Source organism: Apodemus sylvaticus, chromosome 12 (assembly GCF_947179515.1).
Source record: "Apodemus sylvaticus chromosome 12, mApoSyl1.1, whole genome shotgun sequence".
Taxonomy (NCBI): domain Eukaryota; kingdom Metazoa; phylum Chordata; class Mammalia; order Rodentia; family Muridae; genus Apodemus; species Apodemus sylvaticus.
This window is the reverse complement of record NC_067483.1, coordinates 100,646,515-100,668,940: the sequence shown is the minus strand read 5'-3', so window position 1 is coordinate 100,668,940 and position 22,426 is coordinate 100,646,515. Positions and strand designations below refer to the sequence as shown.

Here is a 22,426-nt window from a genome sequence, read left to right as displayed (position 1 = left end):
TTGTGGATTTAGCCCAGTGGTTAATGCTTGAAACCACTGGTGCAGAGCCAGGTCTTGAGTTCATTTCTTTGCTCCTGGGAGAGGGGGGAAAGGACCACTAATCTCCCCCGCCTCAACCGTGATTTAAAAAAAAAAAAAAAAAAGGCGGGCGGTGGTGGCGCACGCCTGTAATCCCAGCACTCTGGGAGGCAGAGGCAGGTGGATTTCTGAGTTCGAGGCCAGCCTGGTCTACAGAGTGAGTTCCAGGACAGCCTGGGCTACACAGAGAAACCTTGTCTCCAAAAACCAAAACCAAAAAAAAAAAAAAAAAGACAAAAAAATAAGATAAAAGATAAGCACAAAGCAAGCTACCCCACTCCTACCCCATACCCCAGGAAGCCCTCCAAACTCTGCAAACCTGGGAGCAGGCGTTTTGAGCACGCATGCGTAGACACTCCCGTGCGCTCCAGGAGCTCCGCCAGGGGGCAGTATCGCGACCCAGAGGGCGTAATGCCTGTCGTACGCAGGGCGTAAAGCAGCTTTGCTTTACGATGCCCGCCTCCACCGTAAAGCCAGCGTGCCCACGTGCGACAACTTTCCTCTGGGAACCTTAGTTTTGGTTGTTGTTGTTTGTGGTGGCGAGCTTGACGTTTCCGCTATGGGCAAACGCCGGAGCCGAGCCCGCAGCCAGCTGCTCAGCACGATGACCAAGAAGCAGAAGAAGCACCTCCGCGACTTTGGCGAGGAGCACCCCTTCTATGACAGGTCGGGGTGTGCGGGCAGCCGGGAGGGCTGGTTCCGGTCCGGGCGAGCCAGGGCGGCTCGGTGCAGGCCGGGAACCCTGCAGCGGAGGTGCGCTCTGCACCCGGACCTGCTGAGACTGGGCGCCGTGCTGCCTGCCATCCGAGCAGGCGCGGACTGAGGCGGGAGATCTCAGCTGAGCCCAGCCAGGGTCTTCAAAAACGGGACAGGAAGATAAAGTTGGCCATGAGAGGTGCACCCCGATGTGTCTTTAATAGCCAGTTTCTGACTTGTTCTTTCTTACAAGATGACCCAACCCATTTGTCTTCTGCTCATCTGCCCTTGTGCATGCAGAATTTTTTTTTTATAATGACTGGATATTTATCCTGTATTGGATATTTTATTTTTACTTAAAGCATAATCATTAGGCCTTTTGGTGATTGTTACAAACTAGCAGCTGAAGTTTAACATTATCTATTTCTTTTTAGGGTTTCTAAGAAGGAAGTCAAGCCGCAGATTTGTCAGCTGGTAATGCTCTTTTTCCCTATAGTAGTTGAAATTTGGTTGTTACTTTTAAGATTGGGTGTAGACATAAAGCTTGGTTACATTCTTGTGTTTTTCTGTTTTGGATGTGAGCTGTGATTTTAGTAATGCTACTTAATTACTTTTAAGTGATAGAGAGCTGTAGAAATTCCCATGTGACAAAAGAGGTGATGGTTGGAAAATACCCCATGACACTAGTTAAGCTCTGTGGAAGGGGTTCATCAGAATGCTGGCTCCTTGTACACTCACCATGAAAGGCTTCCACAGTGTAAAATGGGCAAGGGGCCCACAGACTCAGACAGTGGCACTTTTTTGTCATTTTCCTCTTACATCTTGCAACATGAAGCCTGATGTCTGAGATGTAAACTAAAGCCTGTAACAGAAATTTTGTTTGAAAAGTCAGTTTTCTTTCCATGTGCAGCTGATATCAATTAGAACTATAGCTTGGTTAACTGTTTTATGTAAATTTCATGCTGGGCTTGGTTCAAGAGACAAGACTATAATATTTGCTGAAAATCTCACGGGAATATTGTTTTGTCTGTTTGTGAGTTAATGTATATTCATTATACAAAGTAGTGGGTTTCCTAAGGATTTTCCAGTCATAATTATCTGATCATATTCATTTCCTTGCTTTGGCTATTTGCCTGCCATCTCTGCTCATCCCTTTCCTCTTCCCAGATTCTTTTCCTTTAGATCTCATGCCTTCTTATTCCTTTTAAATCTAGTTTCCTCATGCAAGAGAAAACATACTTGTCTTTATTTGATCTGACTTGTTTTTACTTCATTATCTCCCATTCTATCCATCTCCTTGCACATAATGTACTTTCCTTCTTTGTGGTTGAGGAAATTCCACTAGTATGTATTTATCACATTTTCTTGTTTTTAGTGTGACAATAAAAACTATAATTTTTTTTTTTTTATTTCCCATTTTTCTTTAGTCAGAGAGTTCAGATTCTTCACATTCTGAAAGTGAATCAGAGGGTGAGCAAGAGCACATTTCAGGGTACCACAGACTGCTTGCTACGTTGAAGAATGTTTCGGAGGAGGAGGAGGAGGAAGATGAGGAGGAGGAGGAGGAGGAGGAGGAGGAGGAGGAGGAGGATGGCAGTGCTGTGGGTGATGGAGACATGAATGATGAAGATGGCAGTGAGGATGCCAGTGTGGAAGGAACTGCCATTTCAGAAGCTGCTGAGACGCAGGAATGTAAGTGTTTGGGGCTGGCCTGTCCTCTGTGTTGTGTGGGCCGAGGGAGAGCACGCGGCTCCAAAGCAGAGACTCAGCCTCGTTGATGACAGGAGCGCAGGACCCTCTCATCAGGAAAATGCTGTTGGCTTACTCTTTAGGGGGACTTAACCTCAGGTAAGACCACTTGGTGTATCGGGGGACATTATGTGCTCACTGTGACAGATGTGGTCACTGTGACAGCTCGGTTCGCTGAAGAGGTTGTCCCTCTTCAGCAAGAGACCAGGTTTGATGGAAGGTAGACATAAAAATACAAACTTTCATGGTGTAGATTTGTTTATATGAAGCAGGCAGAGAGGAGGCGAGGCTGCCCCCAGTGGGTCCTTAAGGGGACTCTGAGAGGTGCTGGACTGAGAGCCCAGAGGGACTCTGCCTTAGGGCTCAGACTGCAACTCTAGGTGATCCGCTGTGCCTGGGGATCAAATCCAGGACCCTGTATATATCAGATTGAGCTTTTACTGTGTAGACCAGGCTGGCCTTCAACTCATGATTTTCCTTCTGCCCTGGAAATACAGATTTTTACCTATAAAGGAAGGCTTTTCCACCTGTCCCCAGAGATCCCTAATAGCAACTCTGAGAATTACTTATGAACAAATGCCTAGGCCGTGAGCTTGGGCTTGTTCTTAGTCTAGCTTATAACGTATATGCCCTTTCAGTCTATTGTACGTGTGCCACCTGGCTGGTTAGTTTCATATGTCTGACTTCCTCAGAGTCTGTGCTGACTCTACCTCACCTCACTAGCTCCCCAGAGTTCCTCTCTCTTTCTACCAGAACTTCCTGCCTTTTCTACTGGGTCATCATTTTTTCACTGACAGGTGATGCTTCCTCACAGTACTGCAGAGATTCTCTTTACACAGCCACCATGCCTGGCTTTTTTTTAATTTTTTTTTTTTTAAATCAGCCTCAGGAGAGTATGTCTATATGCAAATAGAAAATGAACCCAGCAAGGTCTAACTAGGGGTTCACTGGGTAAAACCTGCTGTGAAAGGGCGACAGCTTGAGTTAGAGTTCTGGAACCCACATAAAGGTGGAAGGGAAGAACCAGACCCACAGATGGCACACACTGGAAAGTGTGCCTAATTTCTATATGTGATTTGAACTTTGACAGACATGTGCCTTATGACTTCCAGAGGTGCTTATCCTTTTGCCAGCACTGAACTGATTCCAGTCGCTGTAGATTAACTGTGCCTATTGTAGAAATCTGTGCAAACATGGTCAAACGTGCAGCGTTTTTGAGACAGGCTCTTTCTTACTCTGTACACCCAGCCTTGAGTTCACTGTGTGGCCCACACTGGTCTGTAATCATGACGATCCTCCCCTCCATCTTCCTTCCATCTCCCACCCCTCAGTGCGGGGATTGCAGGTGTGCTGTGCTGTGCTTGGCTTGTGTCTGTTTTACCTTTTGTTATTGTTCCTAATAATTTGCTTTTAATCACTGGATATATGTGGGTGACTTCTACATCTCACTATCTCAGTCCTGTTGTTCTTACAGTCTTTTCTTTTTTGAGACAGTATAACTATGTATCCCTAACTGGTGTCCTAGAATTTGCAGTATAGATCAGGTTGGCCTCAAACTCACCTCCCAAGTACTGGGATTTAAGGTGTGTGCTACCATTCCTTCTGACATGGTCTCCATCCCTCTGTGATGCTGGGCTTCATACATACCAGGTAAGCACTTTCACACTAAGTTACATCCCTGGCCCACCCACAGAATATATAGAATATAAATATATATTCTACATATATATATATTCTGGCTAGGGCCTTGAGCATGCTAGACAAATAATTTTTTTAAAGATTTATTTTAAGTATATGAGTACACTGTAGCTGTCTTCAGTTATACCAGAAGAGGGCATCGATTGTGAACCACCATGTGGTTGCTGGAAATTGAACTCAGGACCTCCGGAAGAACAGTCAGAATCGCTGAGCCATCTCTCCAGCCCAGCAAATACTTTTTTTTTTTTTTTTTAAATCTTAACCTGTCATGTGGTGTTTGCTTTGCCTAATTAGCTTTACTGGGATAAAAATCCTTTGCCTTGCTGGGCACAGTGGCACACTTTTAATATCAGCACATGGAAGGCAAAGGCAGAAGGATGTCTGAATTCAAGGCCAGCCTGGTCTCCATAGTAAGTTTTAGAACATTGAGAGCTACATAGTAAGACCCTGTTTTGAAAAACAAAAACAAATAACAGAAACTTACATTACTATAATTTTTAAATGTTTGGTGGTTCTTAGTGCTGGTTTTCTTTACATTTAAATTTTTTAGAGGAAAATGGGTTTTGTTTGTTGTTGCATGCTTTAATTATAAACATGTATCTTATTTACTACAGAAATGTGAGAAGGGACCTGAGGCTGTAGCACAGTGGTTGAAATGTGTGCCTTGGGTAAACAGCTCTGAGTTTATCCCCAGCACTACATAAATCAGCTGTGGTGACACATGCCTGTAATTCTAGCAGTTGGTGAAGGTAGAAGCAGGAGGATTGAGTCCTGCAGTACTGGGGATTGGACCAAGTGCCCCACCTGTGCTTTGCTGCCGAGCTCTGTCCTCAGACTGGACCTTTTCTCTGTAACATAACTCTGGGTCCTACAGTGGGAAGAGCCACTCACTGCCTGAGAAAGGCCAGGAAATGGCTCAGCTGGTAGTGTCCGTCTAGCATGCACAGAGCCCTGAGTCCATCCTCAACACTGCATTTACTAGGCAGAGATGGAGCACAGGTATAGTCCTAACGTGCAGGAGCGTGATGGGAGAATCAGAAGAGCAAGGGCATCCTGGGCTAGTATCCCGAGTAAAGTTGAAGCATGCTCCAGGCCTGAAGCCCAGCTTAGTTACAGAATTTACTTCATCACTTAGGACTGCAATCAGACTTAATTCTCAACGGTCACATCCACTGCATTACCTAATCACTGTTTAAGAATAATGGTGTACACCATTAAACCCCAATACTCAGGGGGCAGAGATAGGCTGATTTCCTTGAGTTTGAGGCCAGCCTGGTCTACAAAGGGAATTCTAGGTTAGCCAGGACTATGCAGAGAAACCCTGTCTCAATGAATGAATGAATGAATGAATGAATGATAGCAGTGAGCATCAGTGTTTGATTTTTATCACTATTTAATTATGTGTAAATTATTTGTTTCACTCTGTATTGCTATGTTGACCAGGCTGGCCTGAACCCAGGTCCTTCCCCTGGCCCCCCCCCCCCCAAGCTCCAATACACCCCATAAATTTCATAAAATGATTTTCATTGTTTCAGGTGTGTCCCTAACTGACAAGTCAAAAGAAAAAGATGGTGAAGAGCCACCTGGTGCATCACAGAAATCCTCCGAGGAATTCACAGATGTGAAACATGAGTCACTGTTCAGCCTGGAAACCAATTTTCTAGAAGAAGATAGCGGGGGCAGTTTTTCCCAGAGAACATCCCAAGGTGAGAGTGGCTCCTTTTGCCCCAGCCCTCTAGTGTGGTAGGGCTGTGCACTGATTGACTGAGGGAGCGCTGTAGAAACAGCTAGGTAGTGACCACATAGGGAGCAGGAGGAGAGCTTCTCACATGTTTGTGCTTTTCAGTAGTTAGTGTGGAGGTGAGGACTGAATAGTTGGAGAACTGAAGGGGGAAGTGGGGAGGCCAGTCCCTAGGGCTCACATCTCTAGAGTTGGAGTCTGAGAAAGGCTTTGCCCTCCTAGCGGGCAGAAGAGAAGGGAGAAAGCGCTCTTCCCTGCTCATCCAGGCTTCTTCATTGGGGTAGTACCTTTTCAAGTTGGTGAGGCCCAGGAATGGCCAGAGTGTTCTTATTACTAGGAGGAGACCCAAGGCCGCCACCCCCAACACCCTCCATGGTCACCATGCCTGTGACGAAATAACAGCCATGGACATGGGTTCCTGTGATACCAGTCTGTGCTGGTGGGAGGGCCAAGCTGGTGTCGGTCTTCTCTGCCTCTCCCAGTTTTCTGCAGCTGCACTTCAGCGTGGGTGAAGCTGAGTCCTTATGTGGCCTAGTTCTATCTGCTGGCTTTTAGTGGAAGGAGAAGTAGAGGTAGAATTTGTGGAATCTTAAAAGAAACCACATTCTAACTGTGAACCGTGACAGTGTGGGAGCCTGGACAGAAGCGGGAAGCCAGCTGTTCTGAAGCCTCTGCACATTGGCTGTGGCTTCCCTGGTGGTGCTGCTTGTGTTGTCGGGCATTTATCATCTGCATGCAAGGGGTAGCATTTGTGTCATTTGCTAGTTCAGGTGAATACGGAGAATTATTAGTGTGTTTTACTGTGCAGAATGCATGGAGCCTGCTCTCAGGAGTCTTGATAAGACAGGCACATGTGCTGGCTTGTTTGGATGTACGACACATGGTCCGGGCTAAAAGAGCTGTGACTGTCCACAGGGAACCAGCTCTAGCCCTTCCCTGTGGAACACTTCCTGTGAGGGAATAACACTGCATAGCTGAGTGCGAAATGAGAGGACTTGAGGTGCAGAGGAAAGGCTCATAAGCAGAACTTAGGGTTGTGCTCAGAAATTACGGAAGAGGTAGGTTTAGGTGCAGTGGTCAAAGCCTGAGCTTTGGCCTGAGATGCCATGTGAGGAATGTGTACTTTGAATGCTCAGCTCCTCAGATGAGGTTATGGTGCCGGATGATGACGACGGGGCTGGAAAGAAGGGTGAGTCAGCACTGGGAAGGTCAACAGATCAGTCTCAACAGAGACCAGAGATGAACTTGTCATTTCCAGGTGACTAGAGATGAGTCTGCCACTCTGAGGAGATAGAAAGCCCCGCCATTGCTCACTATGCTGATCACTGTGTTCTGAATTAGATCCGTTTCAACAACATGTCAACAAAGAGCTGAAAGAAAAGGAAATTCAAGCTGCTGCTGCGAGCCCTCCAGCTACACGGCAACTGCAAGTACGTACTGCTTGGTGTCCCCGGGCACAGGGGAGCCCCACAGAACTGTGGTCTGTGGTTTAGTGGCATATGTTAATTACTCACAATGAGTTTCATCCTGACAGACACTGAGCTTGTGTTAGTCCTCTTGACCCAGACTCCCAAGTGTTAGGATCTGGGTGTGCAGTTGAAGTAATGGCAGACACATGTTTGGATGTAAGAAGTCAGAGATGTCTCTTGCCCATGGTACTATGTAGCAGAGTACAGTACAGTATTGTGACCAGAAAATGGACAAAGATGCCATTTATTGCTGCACAATGGGCTAAGTACTCTGTCCCCCGTGGCATTGCATTTCTAAACTCAGATAGTCCGTACGTACAGCGTTCCCTTCTTACACAATCCTGTTCCTACTAGCACAGTCAGGGTGTGGCACTCTGCAGCTCTGTGTGGTCTCACTAGCACGTCTCGCTGTGTAGTCTTGGCTGGCCTCAGATTCACAAGAGATTCACCTGCCTCTGCCTCCCCAGCACTGGCATTAAGAGTTCGTGGCACCGTCCCTGGCTCTGTGCTCCTTTTCACTGTACCCACTTTGACACTCCTAACCCCCTAACCTCCTGAGCTTGTTTCTGTTTCTGGGAGTTTGTCAGTTCACTGGTGAGTAAGTGGAGTCACCAGGGCGGGGCCTCTGAGGTGAGCTCACCAGGTTGCTTAGCTTCTGTGCCTCATTTCTCTTACTGTTGAAGTTACTCTAATTCTAGATTGACAGTTTTTTTACAGTGACTATTTTCTAAACATTGACTTTGCAAAGTAGCATCTCTTGAGTCCTACTGGGTAGTCAGATGAATTCCAAGACAGACACACCCTTGTGACCACATTGCTGACGTTATTTGAACAAGTCTAAATCAATTTTGATTCTCCTTAGACATGTTTCTTGTAACAGTGAGGGAAACACTAGAGACCGAGGCTCCAGGCTATGCACTGCTTGTGTAACTGTTGCCTGAACCCTCTTGCCTCTGGGTGAGAGCAGGGGATGATCTGTGAGTCATCAATTACTCTGAATCTCATTTCTTGTTACTCATGTCTTACCTAGCTCTCTTGATCTGTCTGCCCCTAGTGGCCAGTCCTGGGAAATCTTGTCTTTTCATCAAAGTTCCAGAAGATGGAAACATTTAAACCTCCAAAGGATATTGACCTAAAGTCACTTCATCTTCAGAAGCCTCTAGAATCCACCTGGGCAAAAACCAATAGCCAATTTCTATCTGGTCCTCAAAAATCCAATAGCTCCTTTACCCCACTCCAGAAAGAGCTGTTCCTAATTATGAATTCTTATCGGGACCTGTTCTACCCGGAGAGGACTGCCCTGAAGAACGGAGAAGAAATCCGCCATGTGTACTGCCTGCATGCCATAAACCATGTCCTCAAAGCCAATGCTCAAGTGCTGGCTAACAACAGTAGGCGCCGGAGCCAGAAGCTTGGGGTGGGTGAAGATGATGACTTCAGGGACCAAGGGCTCACCAGGCCTAAGGTGAGTGGCAACCGGGGAGCTGTGCTATCAAGAAGGCCATGAGTGTGTTGACAGCTGACTAGTTAGGGAATCCTTGGTGAGCAGTTGAGTGAGCCAGGCAGTGCAGGACAGTAAAGGAGGCTTCAGATGCTCCCAGGGATGAACCCCAAGCACACATAAGCACCCCAGTGCTGGTGGTCTCTTCCTGGTGACTTTGGCTCACTAGAACCAATGAGTTTTTTTATCCTGTCCCTATATGCAACAACTTCTGTGAACACAGATTCATAGAAGAGGGGAAAGAATAGCAAAGGTGGGCTAGAATCAGACTTTCCACCAAGCCACATACCCAGAAACCTTCAAACCAGAGATCTCTTGTTTGGCTGTAAACTTCCTGCTGCTTAAAGCAAAGGTTGTATTTACTTGTGCTCTCTAGTCTGACCTCTGGCACATTTGAAGTTCTAATAGGAAAGGAAATGGATTTAATTCTGTGCACATTTTTCATGATTCTGAGGGCTAGGCCTTGTTCTCAGAAGGTCATGTTTTCAGACTTCTGTTGAATTCAACAGGATTCAAGGTTGGATGTAAATATTGATGTGGCTCTTACAAATTTTGAAGTCTGGCGCTTTGATAGCTGAAGGGACAAAGTGTGGACTCTTACTTAGTGTCACCACCAGGACAGTAGTCCAGCCTCTTAAATCGTGGTCTGGCATACAGGGCAATTAACTTACTTCTTTGACCAGCTGGTTGCATTTATAGGATGCTACCTCAGACGCGTGGGTCTAACAGTTGAGGCTATCTCTGTGTGTACTCTATAGGAGGTCAGGTTTATGACTAGTATCTAATGGTTTGACTAGGGTCACATCATTGAGTCTATTATTTTCACAAGAATAACTGGTAGTTAGAAACTAGCTCTTTTTCTAAGAATTTCATGAATTCATTGTTTCTAATAGCTGAATAGTACTCCATTGTGTAAATATACCACATTTTTTTTTTATCCATTCCTCCATTGAGAGACACCTAGGTTCTTTCCAGCTTCTGGCTACTACAAATAGGGCTGCTATGAACATAGTGGAGCATGTGTCCTTATTGCATGCTGGGGAATCCTCTGGGTATATGCCCAGGAGTGCTATAGCAGGGTCCTCCAGAAGTGTCATGCCCAGTTTTCTGAGGAGCCTCCAGACTGATTTCCAAAGTGGTTGCACCATCTTACAATCCCACCAGCAGAGAATATTATACTAAGTGAGGTAACCCAGTCTCAAAAGATCAATCATGGTATGCACTCACCGATAAGTGGATATTAACTTAGAAACTTTGAATACCTAAGACATAATCCACATATTAAATGATGTCCAAAAAGAATGGAGGAGTGGCCCCTGGTTCTGGAAAGACTCAGTGCAACAGTATAGGGGAATACCAGAACAGGGAAGTGGGAAGGAGTAGATGGTGGAACAGGGGGAGGGAAGAGGGCTTATGGGACTTGTGGGGAGTGGGGACCCAGAAAAGGGGAAATCATTTGAAATATAAATAAAGAATACATCGAATAAAAAAAAAAAAGAAACTAGCTCTTTATTAAGCATCTTCTGATTTTCTGTCCAGCAGAAACTTTATACATTTATTTTTAGATTTCTAACTTTATGTGTATGAGTGTTTTGCCTGCATGTATATATGTATATGCACCACATGAAAAAATTCATGTTTGTGTGAATTCAGGAGACACTTGGCACATGCCTTGTGCCTGTGGAAGTCAGATCCCATGGGACTGGAGGTAGGATGGTTGTGAATAATAGGAGCCAAATTCTGGTCTTTTGCAGGAGCAATAGTGCTCTAAAATATTGAATCATCTTCTACACAGCATCTTTCAGCATTTTAATGAGGCTTGAGAAATTGAGTCCTGATTTTCCAGTTCAGAAATTTATCATCACTGGATTCAAAAACTATTCTAGAGAATATATATAAGAATAGTAGTTGTAGCAGTAATAGTAATAATAATAATAATAATAATAATAATAGTTAATCCTTTTCTGTATTTTTTTCTTACTGTCTCTTTTTTATTGGTGTGACAGAACATGACTAAGGTAACATATGAAAGAAATTGTAATAGTAATTGGAGTTACTTTCAGAGGGGCAGACTCTGAAAGTAGAGTAGAGATGGATTTATAGTTTCAGACGGGTGGAGTCTGAGGGTAGAACAGAGATGGTGGCAGGAACACTGAAAGCTCACATCTTGATCCACAAGTAAGCCTGAAAGAGGCATAGGCAGCATGTCAGAAGTCTTCTGACCTACCCTCAGTGACACACCACCTCCAACAAGTCTACACCTCCTAATCCTTCCCAGACAGTTCCACCAACTGGGGACCAAGCGTTCATATATGCAAGCCTCTAGGAGCCATTCTCACTCAACTGCTACACTGTATATTTGTTTGAATGGGTCCTTTTCAAAGACCTTAATATATTTCTGTCCTTGAGCTTGAACTGCTGCTATGGGCATTGCCTTATACTGAAAGATATTTCCCAGTTTTGTTTGAGAAATGTCTCCCATAGAGCCATGGGGCTAAAAGTTCATAGGATGGGTTTGTGTGAATTCAGGAGACACTTGGCTTCTGGTACCAAGCCAGGTATTTTGTCCAGATACTTACCTCTGACCTGCCATTGCCTCCCACAGGTGCTTATAGTGGTGCCCTTCCGGGAAGCTGCCCTCCGAGTGGTCCAGCTCTTCATCAGCCTCCTCGAGGGGGACAGCAAGAAGAAAATCATTGTAAGCAATAAAAAGAGGTTTCAGGGGGAGTATGGATCCGATCCTGAGGAGAGACCTCCCAACCTGAAGAGGCCTGAGGATTATGAAGCTGTGTTCGTGGGCAATATTGATGACCACTTCAGGATTGGTAATGTTTCCTGTCAAGGTGGAGGTCCTTGGGAAAACTGGAGGGAGCCCCTGATTCGGTCTTTTATCAGAACTGTGTTTTTGAGGCCTCCTGCCTTGATTTATGGGTGGAGATTCCAAGACCGTGTAGAAAAAGGCCTTGTAGAAATGGTTTGGTTGCAGCTGGTACAATCATTAGGCAATCTCTGAGTTTCTCAGAGAGTTGGAGGAAGCTAAGAAAACTCAATGTGAGTAAGGCTGGTTCTCCATCCTGTCTATAGAGTGTCCACCCAACCTTAGACATGCACCCAACTTTCATGTCTATTGTCTCTTTCTGCTCCCTTTACCTTTATATATTTAAGTTCTTGGGAAAGTGTTCATTGCTTCTATTGGGTCTCATTTACAAACTTATACTGAGTATGAGTAAGAACCAGGGGATTAGAAACTGAACGTTTATACGTTGACAAGAGTCCAGCCTAGGATACAGCACTGGTGACAAGCACCGAAGGCTGGCAAGGGAGTTGACAAATGCTGTTTTTCAGGAGTGGCAATACTTCAGAGGAGCATCCGTCTCTACGCTCCGTTTTACTCCTCCGACATCCTCATTGCCTCCCCCCTGGGCTTGAGGACCATCATTGGTGGTGAAGGAGAGAAGAAGAGAGATTTTGACTTCCTGTCTTCTGTTGAGCTTCTCATCATTGACCAGGCTGACATTTACCTGATGCAGAACTGGGAACATGTCTTGGTAATGCTGGGGTTTCCCCTCTGGAGGAACAGCATCCTTGCTCAGTGTATGTTAGATGGTTTAAGTCTAAAACAGCTATATGTGGCACATACATAATCAAAGCCAGCTTGGCAAGAGCATAGCTGTGTCTAGGATCGCCCGCCCCCTCGGTTTGGAAGTAGGAAGTCACTCTACAATCTTCCAGGTCGTGAAATTCTTCTGTTCTACCAACAGGGCAGTCAGTTGTTAAACTACCAGAAAGGGGAAAGTTCTTCGTTGTTTTCAAATTTCCCCAAGAGTTCTCCCCCTTCAAAGGTCTCTTTGTAGTAAGGGTAGTTAGGTGGGTGCATCGATCCTCATCACGAGCCTGTCTGGAGACAAGCCCTCACATAGTTCTCAGTCAAGATGGGAAACATGGCACAAAGTGTTCTTTGGATGGGGCAAGGGCTTGCTCTGTAGCCCAGGCTGTCCTTAAGCCCCACCTTCCTGCTTCGGCACGTGGAATGGAGTACTGGTTTTATAGACAGACATCTGTACCCAGCTGCCTAATATTTCTGATTTTTTGAGGGTTTTTTGTTTTCTAGGTTTTTAAAAGTTTTATTTACGTGTTTGTGTGTCACGTGTGTGGGTGCCAGGAGAAGACATGTGATCCCCTGGGAAGGAGCTGCCCAGTATGGGCTCCAAAAACAGAACATAGGTCCTCAGGAGGAACAGCAGGTGCTCTCAGCCCTGACTAGCATTTCCTGAGTAGACCTTGTTTCCTGGGAAGTGTGTTTCTTCTCAGGTTCTAGTTTTGTGGACAGTGGAACTCTTATATGATTCTTCTAAGACAGATGACAGCTCACCTCTGCTTCCACCTAAAGACTTAAGAGCTTTACAGAAGTTTGGGTACATCATCTACACTTGATACTTACAAAGTGAAAATGAATTTGTAGCAGTTGCGACCCTTGGAGTGTGTCCTACAGAGTATTAAAATGTAGCTGAAATGAATAAGGCAAATCAGGTGTGATAGCTCACAACTGTAAGCTTGACACTCAGGAGCTTAAGCAAGATTACAGAAAGTTCATGGCCAGACTGGACTACAGGATTCCAGGCCAGGTAGAGTTTACACAGCAAGACCCTGTCTCAAGAAAGAAAATGAACCCGGAAAAGGTCTGTTGATGGATAGTGATGGATGATAGCATATTCTTTAATTTGAGGCAGAGCTCTTAGATGCTAGTGATATTGTTTTAGTTTTTTGTTGTTTGCCATGTTGGGAATTGAACATAGGGTCTTGGGTATGGTCAGCAAAAATTTGTCACTGGTATTTTGAGATCCAGTCATTGGACGTACAGAGGTTCTGCTTCCCATGTGACTTCCCTTTTTGTCCATGTTTGAGACAGAAGCCCCCAAAGTCTGCATTTCGCAAGTTCCTTTTTAACATGAGTCATGTTTCTTCACACTTTCTATTTTGTTACTGTTTGTTTTTTCTGTTAACATGTAAAGTGATGGGTTTTCTGTGACCCTCTCACTCCTGTGTGTCATATTTGACGTGTTCTGTCTTCTTCCTACCCCTCTCACTGGTCTCTTCAGTAGTTTTTGTGGTCTTTCAGACAATCTCACTCTGCAGCCTAAGCTGGCCTCAAGCTTACTATATAGCCCATCCTGGCTTCATAGCCTTCAGACTGCTGGAGTTTCAGGAGTGCCCTACTATGCCTAATTCTAAAACTTCCTTTTAAAGGAATTCCAGTAGCTAGCCTATGTTCTTCTTTGGAAGGGCCTGGGAAGGACCAGTTTATGCTTATATTCTTACTAGAGTGTTGAGCTGGTCACCATCTGAGCCTTATTTTTCTACTGTCACTTGGGAGATGGTAACATATATGTCATGAGGTAAAGGGGACGATAGATTATTAATGTTTACGGGTGCCCAACACACATGCTCTGAAGACACTAATGTGGTAGTATTTTGCTCCAAGCATTTGATGAACCACATGAACCTGCTACCCTTGGACTCACATGGGGTGGACTTCTCTAGAGTACGCATGTGGAGCCTCAATAACTGGTCCAAGTACTACCGCCAGACCCTGCTCTTTGGTGCCCTGCAGGATGCCCAGATCAACTCTGTGTTCAACAAGCACTGTGTCAATGCTCAAGGCCAGGTGAGTCCTGTGTCCTCAGGTTGTCCTGAAGCACAACTTGGTTGGGTCATGAAGTACCAGAGTTAATAGTATGTGATCAACAAAGGATGCCTGCCTCCTGACATTCTTACTCCTGGCAGGTGGCTGTGAGGAATGTCCCCATGGCGGGCTCCATAAGTCATGTGTTGGTGCAGCTCCCTCACGTCTTCCAAAGAATGGAAGCACAGGACCTAGCTTCAGTGATCGATGCCAGGTAATGCCACCCACACCCATAGAGCCTTATCTAGAGATCTGGTTTGGGATGCATATTTAGCTCTGGACTCTGAGTGATTACTGGTTATGAATTTAGGTCCCCAAATGAACTCAGGCAGGCCCTTGACAGAGAAGGAATCAAGCCAGGTAGAAACTGGGGCTTGGTCTTCATATTACAAGAAGCAAGGTTGGAACACTGCAAAATCACACCATTGCTACTGTGGCCTATGGAGTATTCCATGCCATTGGCTTAATTATAAACCCTTAGAGAAGAGCAGATTGGTTCCCCACATGTGCCCTCTGTGAGCAGGTGCTTATTGTGTCTTAGACGGGCTTATTTGCCTCTGAGTGAATGAGGGGCTAGTGTGAACTATATTAGTTATCTGGTGTATATGGAACCAAATCTGCCTTTATACTTTAGCTGTTAGCACCTCATTTTCCTACGTGTTTATCAGTTTTATCCTTATATAGTCTTTGAAAAGAAGCTGTCTTTGGCCTCAGGACATGTCATGGGCTGTGCCTTGCTGACCCACACTGTTGCTGCCCTACTGTGAGTTCAACTGTAGACTGTTAACCTTGTCCTTGGCCTTTCCTAATCAGGTTTCACTTTTTCATAAACAAGATTTTGCCTCAGTACCGGGATGCTGTCATGTCTCACACGCTCATCTATGTCCCCTCCTACTTTGACTTTGTGCGTCTTCGAAATTACTTCAAGAAAGAAGAGCTGAACTTCACACACATCTGCGAGTATACACAGAAGTCTGGGATCTCCAGGGCTCGACACTTCTTTCTCCAAGGAGAGAAGCAATTTCTGCTTCTTACAGAACGTTTCCATTTCTACAAAAGGTAAGACAGTATAGGCTGCACCTGCTGAGGGACCTGGGCAGGCTCTGGGCTGTGCATGCATACTTCTCTGTGGAAAAGCCATGGGTTGGTGATGTTAGACTCTATTGTGGGCTGGTGGGTGGGTGGTTCGTTGGTTGGGCAAGGTTAGAAACCAAATCTTGAGCCCTGTGTGGTCTGGAATACACTTGTCCAACACCTCACAGAAGCCAGTGCATGCCTGAAAAGCAGAACAGGATCAGCACAGGAGAACTTGGGGAGGTGGAGGCTGAGCACTGGTTGCATCCCTAGGTGACATGCCCAGGTGGCTGTCTTAATCTGGAAAAGGTCTGAGCCCCTTGATGGTAGCAGTGAAAAAATCTCAAGGTACTCAGGGTTTTTAGTTTTTCAATGGGTGCTTAGAGTTACTGCCAGGTCACTAACAGAACATCTTGGCTACTTTTTGCTATTGCTTTTTAAATCCTATTTTGCTTGTTAGTTAATAATAGCTTCCTGGACCTGCTAGATGGCTATGGCCTGAGCTCAATTCCCAAGACCCACATGGTAGAAGGAAAGAACTAACTAACTTTCAGTTTTCCATATAGTTGAACTTATGTGCCCCAAGTCCCCATCAGGTGTTCTGCAGCCAGATGCAAACCTCTGATGATTTACTACAGATAATGGAAGCCCAAATAGGATCATTGAGCCCAAATCCCTCTTTCCAGTTTTTTGTGGTAGGATTTTGACTTTCCTGTTTTTATTTTGTTTTTATTTCATTTTGTTGAGACAAGTTTTATTTAACCCAAGAAAATCTCAAACTATATATTTAGCCAAAGCTGACCTTAAACTCCTGATCCCCTCCTGCTTCTGCCTCCCAGTTGCTGAGATTACAGGCACACACCTCCACACTTGGCTGGTATTTCTGCTTTATTGAATTGCCATACTATAGACCAACAAGGATCTGCCAGGCACACAGAGCCCTCCAAGCTTAGAGGGACATTCAGCCATGCACCATGATCTTTTCATTTATGCTGACATCAGAGTGGTGTTCTCCAAATGTGTGTGCTTTTCTGGATGATGAGGGGGGAATACTAGCAGTCTGCATGGCTAGTGCAGAGTGCTACCTAATCAGTAGATTAGGCATGACATCTTTTTAAGTATTTTAGTGTTACACAAAGATATGGTATTACATGTAATAAATTGCTGAAAAATAGTTTTGTTTCTGGCTTCATTCTTGGCAACCTGGGCTGCTTGGCCAGGGAGCTCATAAGTGCCTGCTACTGGCTTCATTGTTTGAGAGAGTTGTTTCTATTTACAGTGGAGTTACACTTACTGAAGGTCTTCCTTTCTATGATTCTAGCAAATGGAAGCACACTGTCTGCATGGCTGGAAATGTTTCCAATGTGATAGTAGCCATTTCAAGTTTTTAAATTGGGCTAGGCACTGCTTTCAAGTGTCTCAGCAGCTTTTCAAGGAGAGGGTATGTGTGAAAGGAGCCTTCTGGAGACAGAATAGTCCCTGTGCAACACTGTTCACATTCTGATCAAGTCGGAAGCACAGTGTGAAGACAAGTCTCAGCCTATGCCCCAGGCTTGCCAGACTCACAGATGTTTCTCAGGGTGAAGATAGACTACTATGCAGTAGTGTACACATCTCTGCCAAGGTTAATGACCTCAGGGTTTCTGTCAAAACATTACCAAGAAGGGGCTGGAGAGATGGCTCAGTTAAGAGCATTGGCTGCTCCTCCAGGGTCCTGAGTTCAATTCCCAGCAACCACCTGGCAGCTCACAGTCCAGTGCCTTCTGCTGGTCTACATTGCAGGCAATGCACTTGAGCATATAAAACTCACCTTTAATCCCAGGACTCAGGCAGAGGCAGTCAAATCTCTGAGTTTGAAACTAGCCTGGTCTACAGAGTAGGTTGTAGAACATCCAGAGCTACACAGAGAAACCTTGTCCCTAAATGAAACAAACCAAACAGGCAAGTTACCAAGGACATGGTGAACATTTTGGTCTGTGATTTCTTTGGATCCAGTTTTGTATTTAACCAAAAGACATATGCTAGAGATGGAACCCAGGCCTTGTATATGCTGGGCAGGCTCTCTTCACTAAGCGCAGCCTGTCTCTAACAGTGTGTGTGTTATCAGATGGGGTCTCAGGGTTCTTCATGTCTCAGACATGTCTTCAGACAGAGTTGAACAGGACAGAAAAGCAAAAGTAAAGACAGATTTGTTACATGGTGAAGGAAGAGTACTCTCAGAGTGGAGCAGGCAGCAGCAAGGTCAAGGGTCAGGACTCCAACTTCTTCTCCAGGGTTCCTTTTATGAGTCCAAGTGGAGTGGGGCTGAACCCAGGGGTGGAATACAGTGAGCCCTTCAAGAACAGATGCAGTGCTCAAAACACTTTAAAACTGCCCTTTTTCATACATGCTGTGTGTTACAGGATTGAGGTGCCTTAGGTTGCTGTGCTGGCTCTGTTTGTCACAGTAGTATCTAGCAGGATGGTTGAGTGTTGAGGAGAATGGAAGCAGAAGAATGAAGGTGTCCCAAACTTTGGACAGGTTGTAAACTTGACATAGGCTGCTGAGCATTCAGCATGGCTGCTTGGGTGGAGCTGGTCCTTCCTGCACTCGTGTGAGTCCAGGTTCTAGAAGTGATGGACACTAGGTAGGTCTGGTATGCTTTCCCATTATAAAAGAGACTTCGATGAGTTACTACATACTCTAGTATTTGCAGTATATAACCATTTGGTTGTTTAGTTATGAAACAGACCTCATTTCCTTTTAATGAGCATATAGTTTTTGTTCTTGTTTTTCAGTTTTTGCAGTTATGTGGTACCCTTCATATCTGTGGGTTCTGTATTCTCAGATTTAACCAGCCATATATTGAAAGAAGGATCAGTACTGAAATGTAGACTTCTGTCATATCATTGCTCCCTAAACAATACACTTTTAAAAACTATTTTATGTGCATGAGTGTGTATATGTGTGTCCCTGCTGCCTCCAGAGGGTGTCAGAACCCCTAAGATGGGAGGCATGGAACTGCCGAGTGGGTGCTGGGAGTGCTCTTAGCCATAGTTTAATAGCTCTTCACCTAGCACTGACACTGTGTTAAGCAAGTATCAGGTTCTGTATAAATGCTGCCTATGACAGAATTGAGCATCTGTGGTCTTAGGCACAATAGAGGGGTGCTGAAACCAGTTTGTCCTGGTTCCTTGGCATACTTCGTGCTCAATTCTGCAAGCTCATCCACGTGCATGGATTCTGATGCTATGCCAACCTACTTGTTGCTTTACAATCGATTTTGGAAGGAAACTTATCATAAAGGCTGCTTACTGCTAAAAGTGTGTACATACATTGATTCACCTTGTCCTTTTGCATCTTCCCCACAGCCTCCACCCCTCCAATCAAGGGCTGGTATGCAGGAGGCTTTGAGTCAGTCTCTCTCTCTGTCTCTGTCTCTGAGGTGAATGGTCCTTATGGTCATATGCAATGCACCTGGTCTGCTGGCCAGTAGTGTGGGTGGCTGTTTCAATCTGGTTTGGATTTGGTAGTTGCCATAGCGACCTTCCATCTACCACAGGATTCAAACCAATTCCTGTAGCAGACAGAAGGCTTTGCTTGGTGTCTGAGATGCTTATGGATTTTCTGGGTGCATTTGTCTTTCAGAGTAGAAGTATGTAGTTTCTGTGTGAATAATGCATCATTTCCGAGCAACAGTGGTCCCTGCTCAAGTGGGACTTGGTACGTTTTTGTTGGTAGTGGTAATTTTTTGTGGGGTTTGGTTTTGCATTTATGGTAGGGTCCCATGTAGCACAGGCTGGCTTCAAGCTCTTCTGAGAATGTCCTTCTGATCCTCCTGCCGCCACCTCCCAAGTGCTGACATCACAGGTGTGCATCAGCATACCTGGCTCGCTGTTCATCTTCCTATCGAGTTAGGGTAGTGTTCTTCAGGTCACTATAGAGTCTTCATTGTAGGAAGGGGATACTGAAAAGGTGATCGACGGGCTGGAAAGATCGTTCATTGGGTAAAAGAGCATGGGGTTTGATTCCCAACACCCACATGACGGTCACGCCCATCTGTAATTTCAGTTCCAGGGGATCCAGTGCCCTCTTCTGACTTCTATAGGCTTACACACACACACACACACACACACACACACACACACACACACAGTACATTAGGTACACTCTCTCACACACATATCATGGCAGATCTCCAGAGAGACCACAATAAGTTGTAAGATAAAGGAAAAGATGTCATCTATAAATGAGGTAAAGTTCCCATTGTAGTGTAACACCATCTGTGTACCAGACATTCTAACAGGAAGTTCAGAGCCTCATCAGCACGTCTGTTGCTGGGCCCCAGAGGGACATTCGACCTTGACTCCAGCTGTTCAGTGTCTGCTGTCTGTACCTCTAACCCCACAGTGCTGCAGGGAGTGAGGTGGGGATTTGTGAGCTGCTGACACTGCTTTGTCCTGATGCTGAATGGAGCCTCAGACAGGATCTTAGACAGTAATGAGAAAGGACCAGCAGGTGCTGTTAGCATGAGTGCCATTTATTGTATGCCCTGGCTCTGCCCTCATCCCTGATGACCTCCTACCTGATGATGAAAGGAATATTAAATTCAGGACTTGGTGTGCACACACAGTTGTCAATCAGAAGCTATCTTTATGGCTCAGTTCTCTTCTGGTTTGTAGACTCCAGGGATTGAACTCAGGATGGAGCTCATGTTGCCAGGCTCAGTGGACAGTCCCTCCCCTGCAGAGCATCACTCCTCCTCCTGACAGCTTTTTAGTCCTGGTCTGCTGCCTTCCCTTTACTTCAGCCCATGCAGAATGGGCTCAGAAAATGTAAATTTCAGCCAGGTGGTGACACACAGCTGTAATTCTCAACGTTCTGTGAGGCCAAGGCAGGTCGATGGCTGTGAGTCCTTGGCCACCCTGGTTTCATAATGAGTTACGGCCGCTTAGGCTACATAGTAAGACCTTGTCTATAAAAAAAATATAGGGCCGGTGAGATAGCCTAACCAGTAAAGGTATTTTGTTTTAAAAGAATCAGATGTTGTAGCTCACATGGTAGAGGCCAAATTCCAGGCCAACCAGGGCTCTGTCATGAGATTCTGCCCCATAAAAAAGAAATAAAGATGATTAAATAAATAAATAAATAAATAAATAAATAAATAAATAAATAAATATCAAGTTTAAAAATTGGTTTGGGCATTGTGGTGCAATCTTTATTACCAGCACTCATAGGTAGGTGGTTTCCTGTGAGTTTTGAGGCCAACCTAATCTATTATCAGGTTCCAGGTCAGCAAGTTCTTCCAAAATTTTTTTTTAATAAATACAATTTCTGTTATCATTATCGTAACTCAGCATCAGGAATTCAGTTTCAATGTCACAATATAAATCATCTAGCTCTGGGGTAACTTTCTGTCCATGGTTTGTACTCTTACCATCACCCAGACATGTAGAGCCGGGGAAGCCATTGACATGTAGAGCCGTGTGCCTGGGAAGCCATTGGTTGCACAGCTCCTGCTCTTCATGCCCCTTTCCTCTCTCACAGGTACACAATAAAAGGCATCAGGAACCTGATATTCTATGAACTGCCAACATACCCTCACTTCTACAGCGAGGTCTGTAATATGCTGAGAGCCACCAGCAGAGGCGAGGAGGCCACATGGACATGCACCGTGCTGTATTCCAAGTATGATGCCCAGAGGCTGGCTGCTGTGGTTGGTGTGGAGCGGGCAGCGCAGATGCTGCAGTCTTCAAAGAACGTCCACCTTTTTGTCACTGGAGAAAAATGAGTGTGGAATTGGACAGACTATATTGATGGACCTCATACACCTGATCTGTTCACTGCCTCAGGAGCAGGCTCCAGACAGTCTGCAGTCCTCTGTCACTGGAAAGTGCAGTATGTAGGTAACCACAACTGTCAGGGCCAAGAACAGCTAACGGAGTGCTATGCTCAGAAACTGAAGCCTGTGCTTGCCACACTTTGTGGGCTGTAACCTCTCAACTAGGATTTTAATTTTTTTAATTTAATTTTTATTTTATGTGTATTGGTGTTTTGCCTGAGTTTATGTCTGTGTGAGGGTGTTGGATCCCCTAAAATGAGTTTCCGACAGTTGTGAGTTGTCATGTAGGTGCTGGAAATTGAGCCCAGGTCCTCTGGGAGAGTGGTGTGCTCTAACCTGCTGAGCCATTTCTCCAGCCCATGGTTTTAATTTTTAATTGGGGAAGGTTCTCTGACTTGCCATCCATTTCCCTTAAAGCCTACTGTTGTTGCCCATGGGCCTGGCTGAGAGCTGGAGGCACCCTGGGCTGTGTCCCAGTCTGCGCACTTTACTTTCCTAGCCAAACTTAAAAAAAAAAAAATTATACTCTTGCCTTAAAGAGTACATTTACTCACTGATCTTTTTAGATTCTTCCTAGTGTTTTAATAGCTAAGACATACATTTACCAGTCGTGTTATATAAAGCAGCATTTCTACAGTTCAAGTAACACCATTTGGGACTCAAGGTTCTGTTTGCATCACCAAGTTGGTTTTTGAATTGTGTAAAAGATGAAAATGAAAAGGAAGATCATACTTTTAAAATCAAGAAGCATTATTTTAAACTTTATTATAAAAACAAAACTATTGCAAATAAGAACCCTCACAGGTGACTTCAGTGGGGAAGCTTCAGATGACAGGACAGTACAGGCCTGAGCCTGAGCTGCTGTGGAGCTGACTGCCAACCCCGTGGGTGTATGGCCTTGGTCTAGACAGCCAGA

The 22,426-nt window shown here is 45.1% G+C and overlaps 1 protein-coding gene across 2 annotated transcripts; it reads left to right on the top strand.

The window, feature by feature from the left end:
• The first annotated feature begins 535 nt into the window (after nt 1–535).
• Utp25 (UTP25 small subunit processome component) lies at nt 536–21,714 on the top strand. Of its 2 annotated transcripts, XM_052200220.1 has the most exons (12): nt 536–744; nt 1,209–1,248; nt 2,202–2,466; nt 5,757–5,927; nt 7,304–7,392; nt 8,486–8,896; nt 11,538–11,757; nt 12,278–12,480; nt 14,415–14,597; nt 14,717–14,829; nt 15,429–15,674; nt 21,216–21,714. In XM_052200220.1, exons 1-12 carry the CDS (start codon nt 638–640, stop codon nt 21,457–21,459), a joined length of 2,292 nt encoding a protein of 763 aa, XP_052056180.1. In that variant the 5' UTR covers nt 536–637; the 3' UTR covers nt 21,460–21,714. The 2 variants fall into 2 exon arrangements, with proteins under 2 accessions (XP_052056180.1, XP_052056181.1); XM_052200221.1 differs by lacking the exon at nt 21,216–21,714 and having other exon boundaries at nt 15,451–15,648.
• The last annotated feature ends 712 nt before the right edge of the window (nt 21,715–22,426 follow it).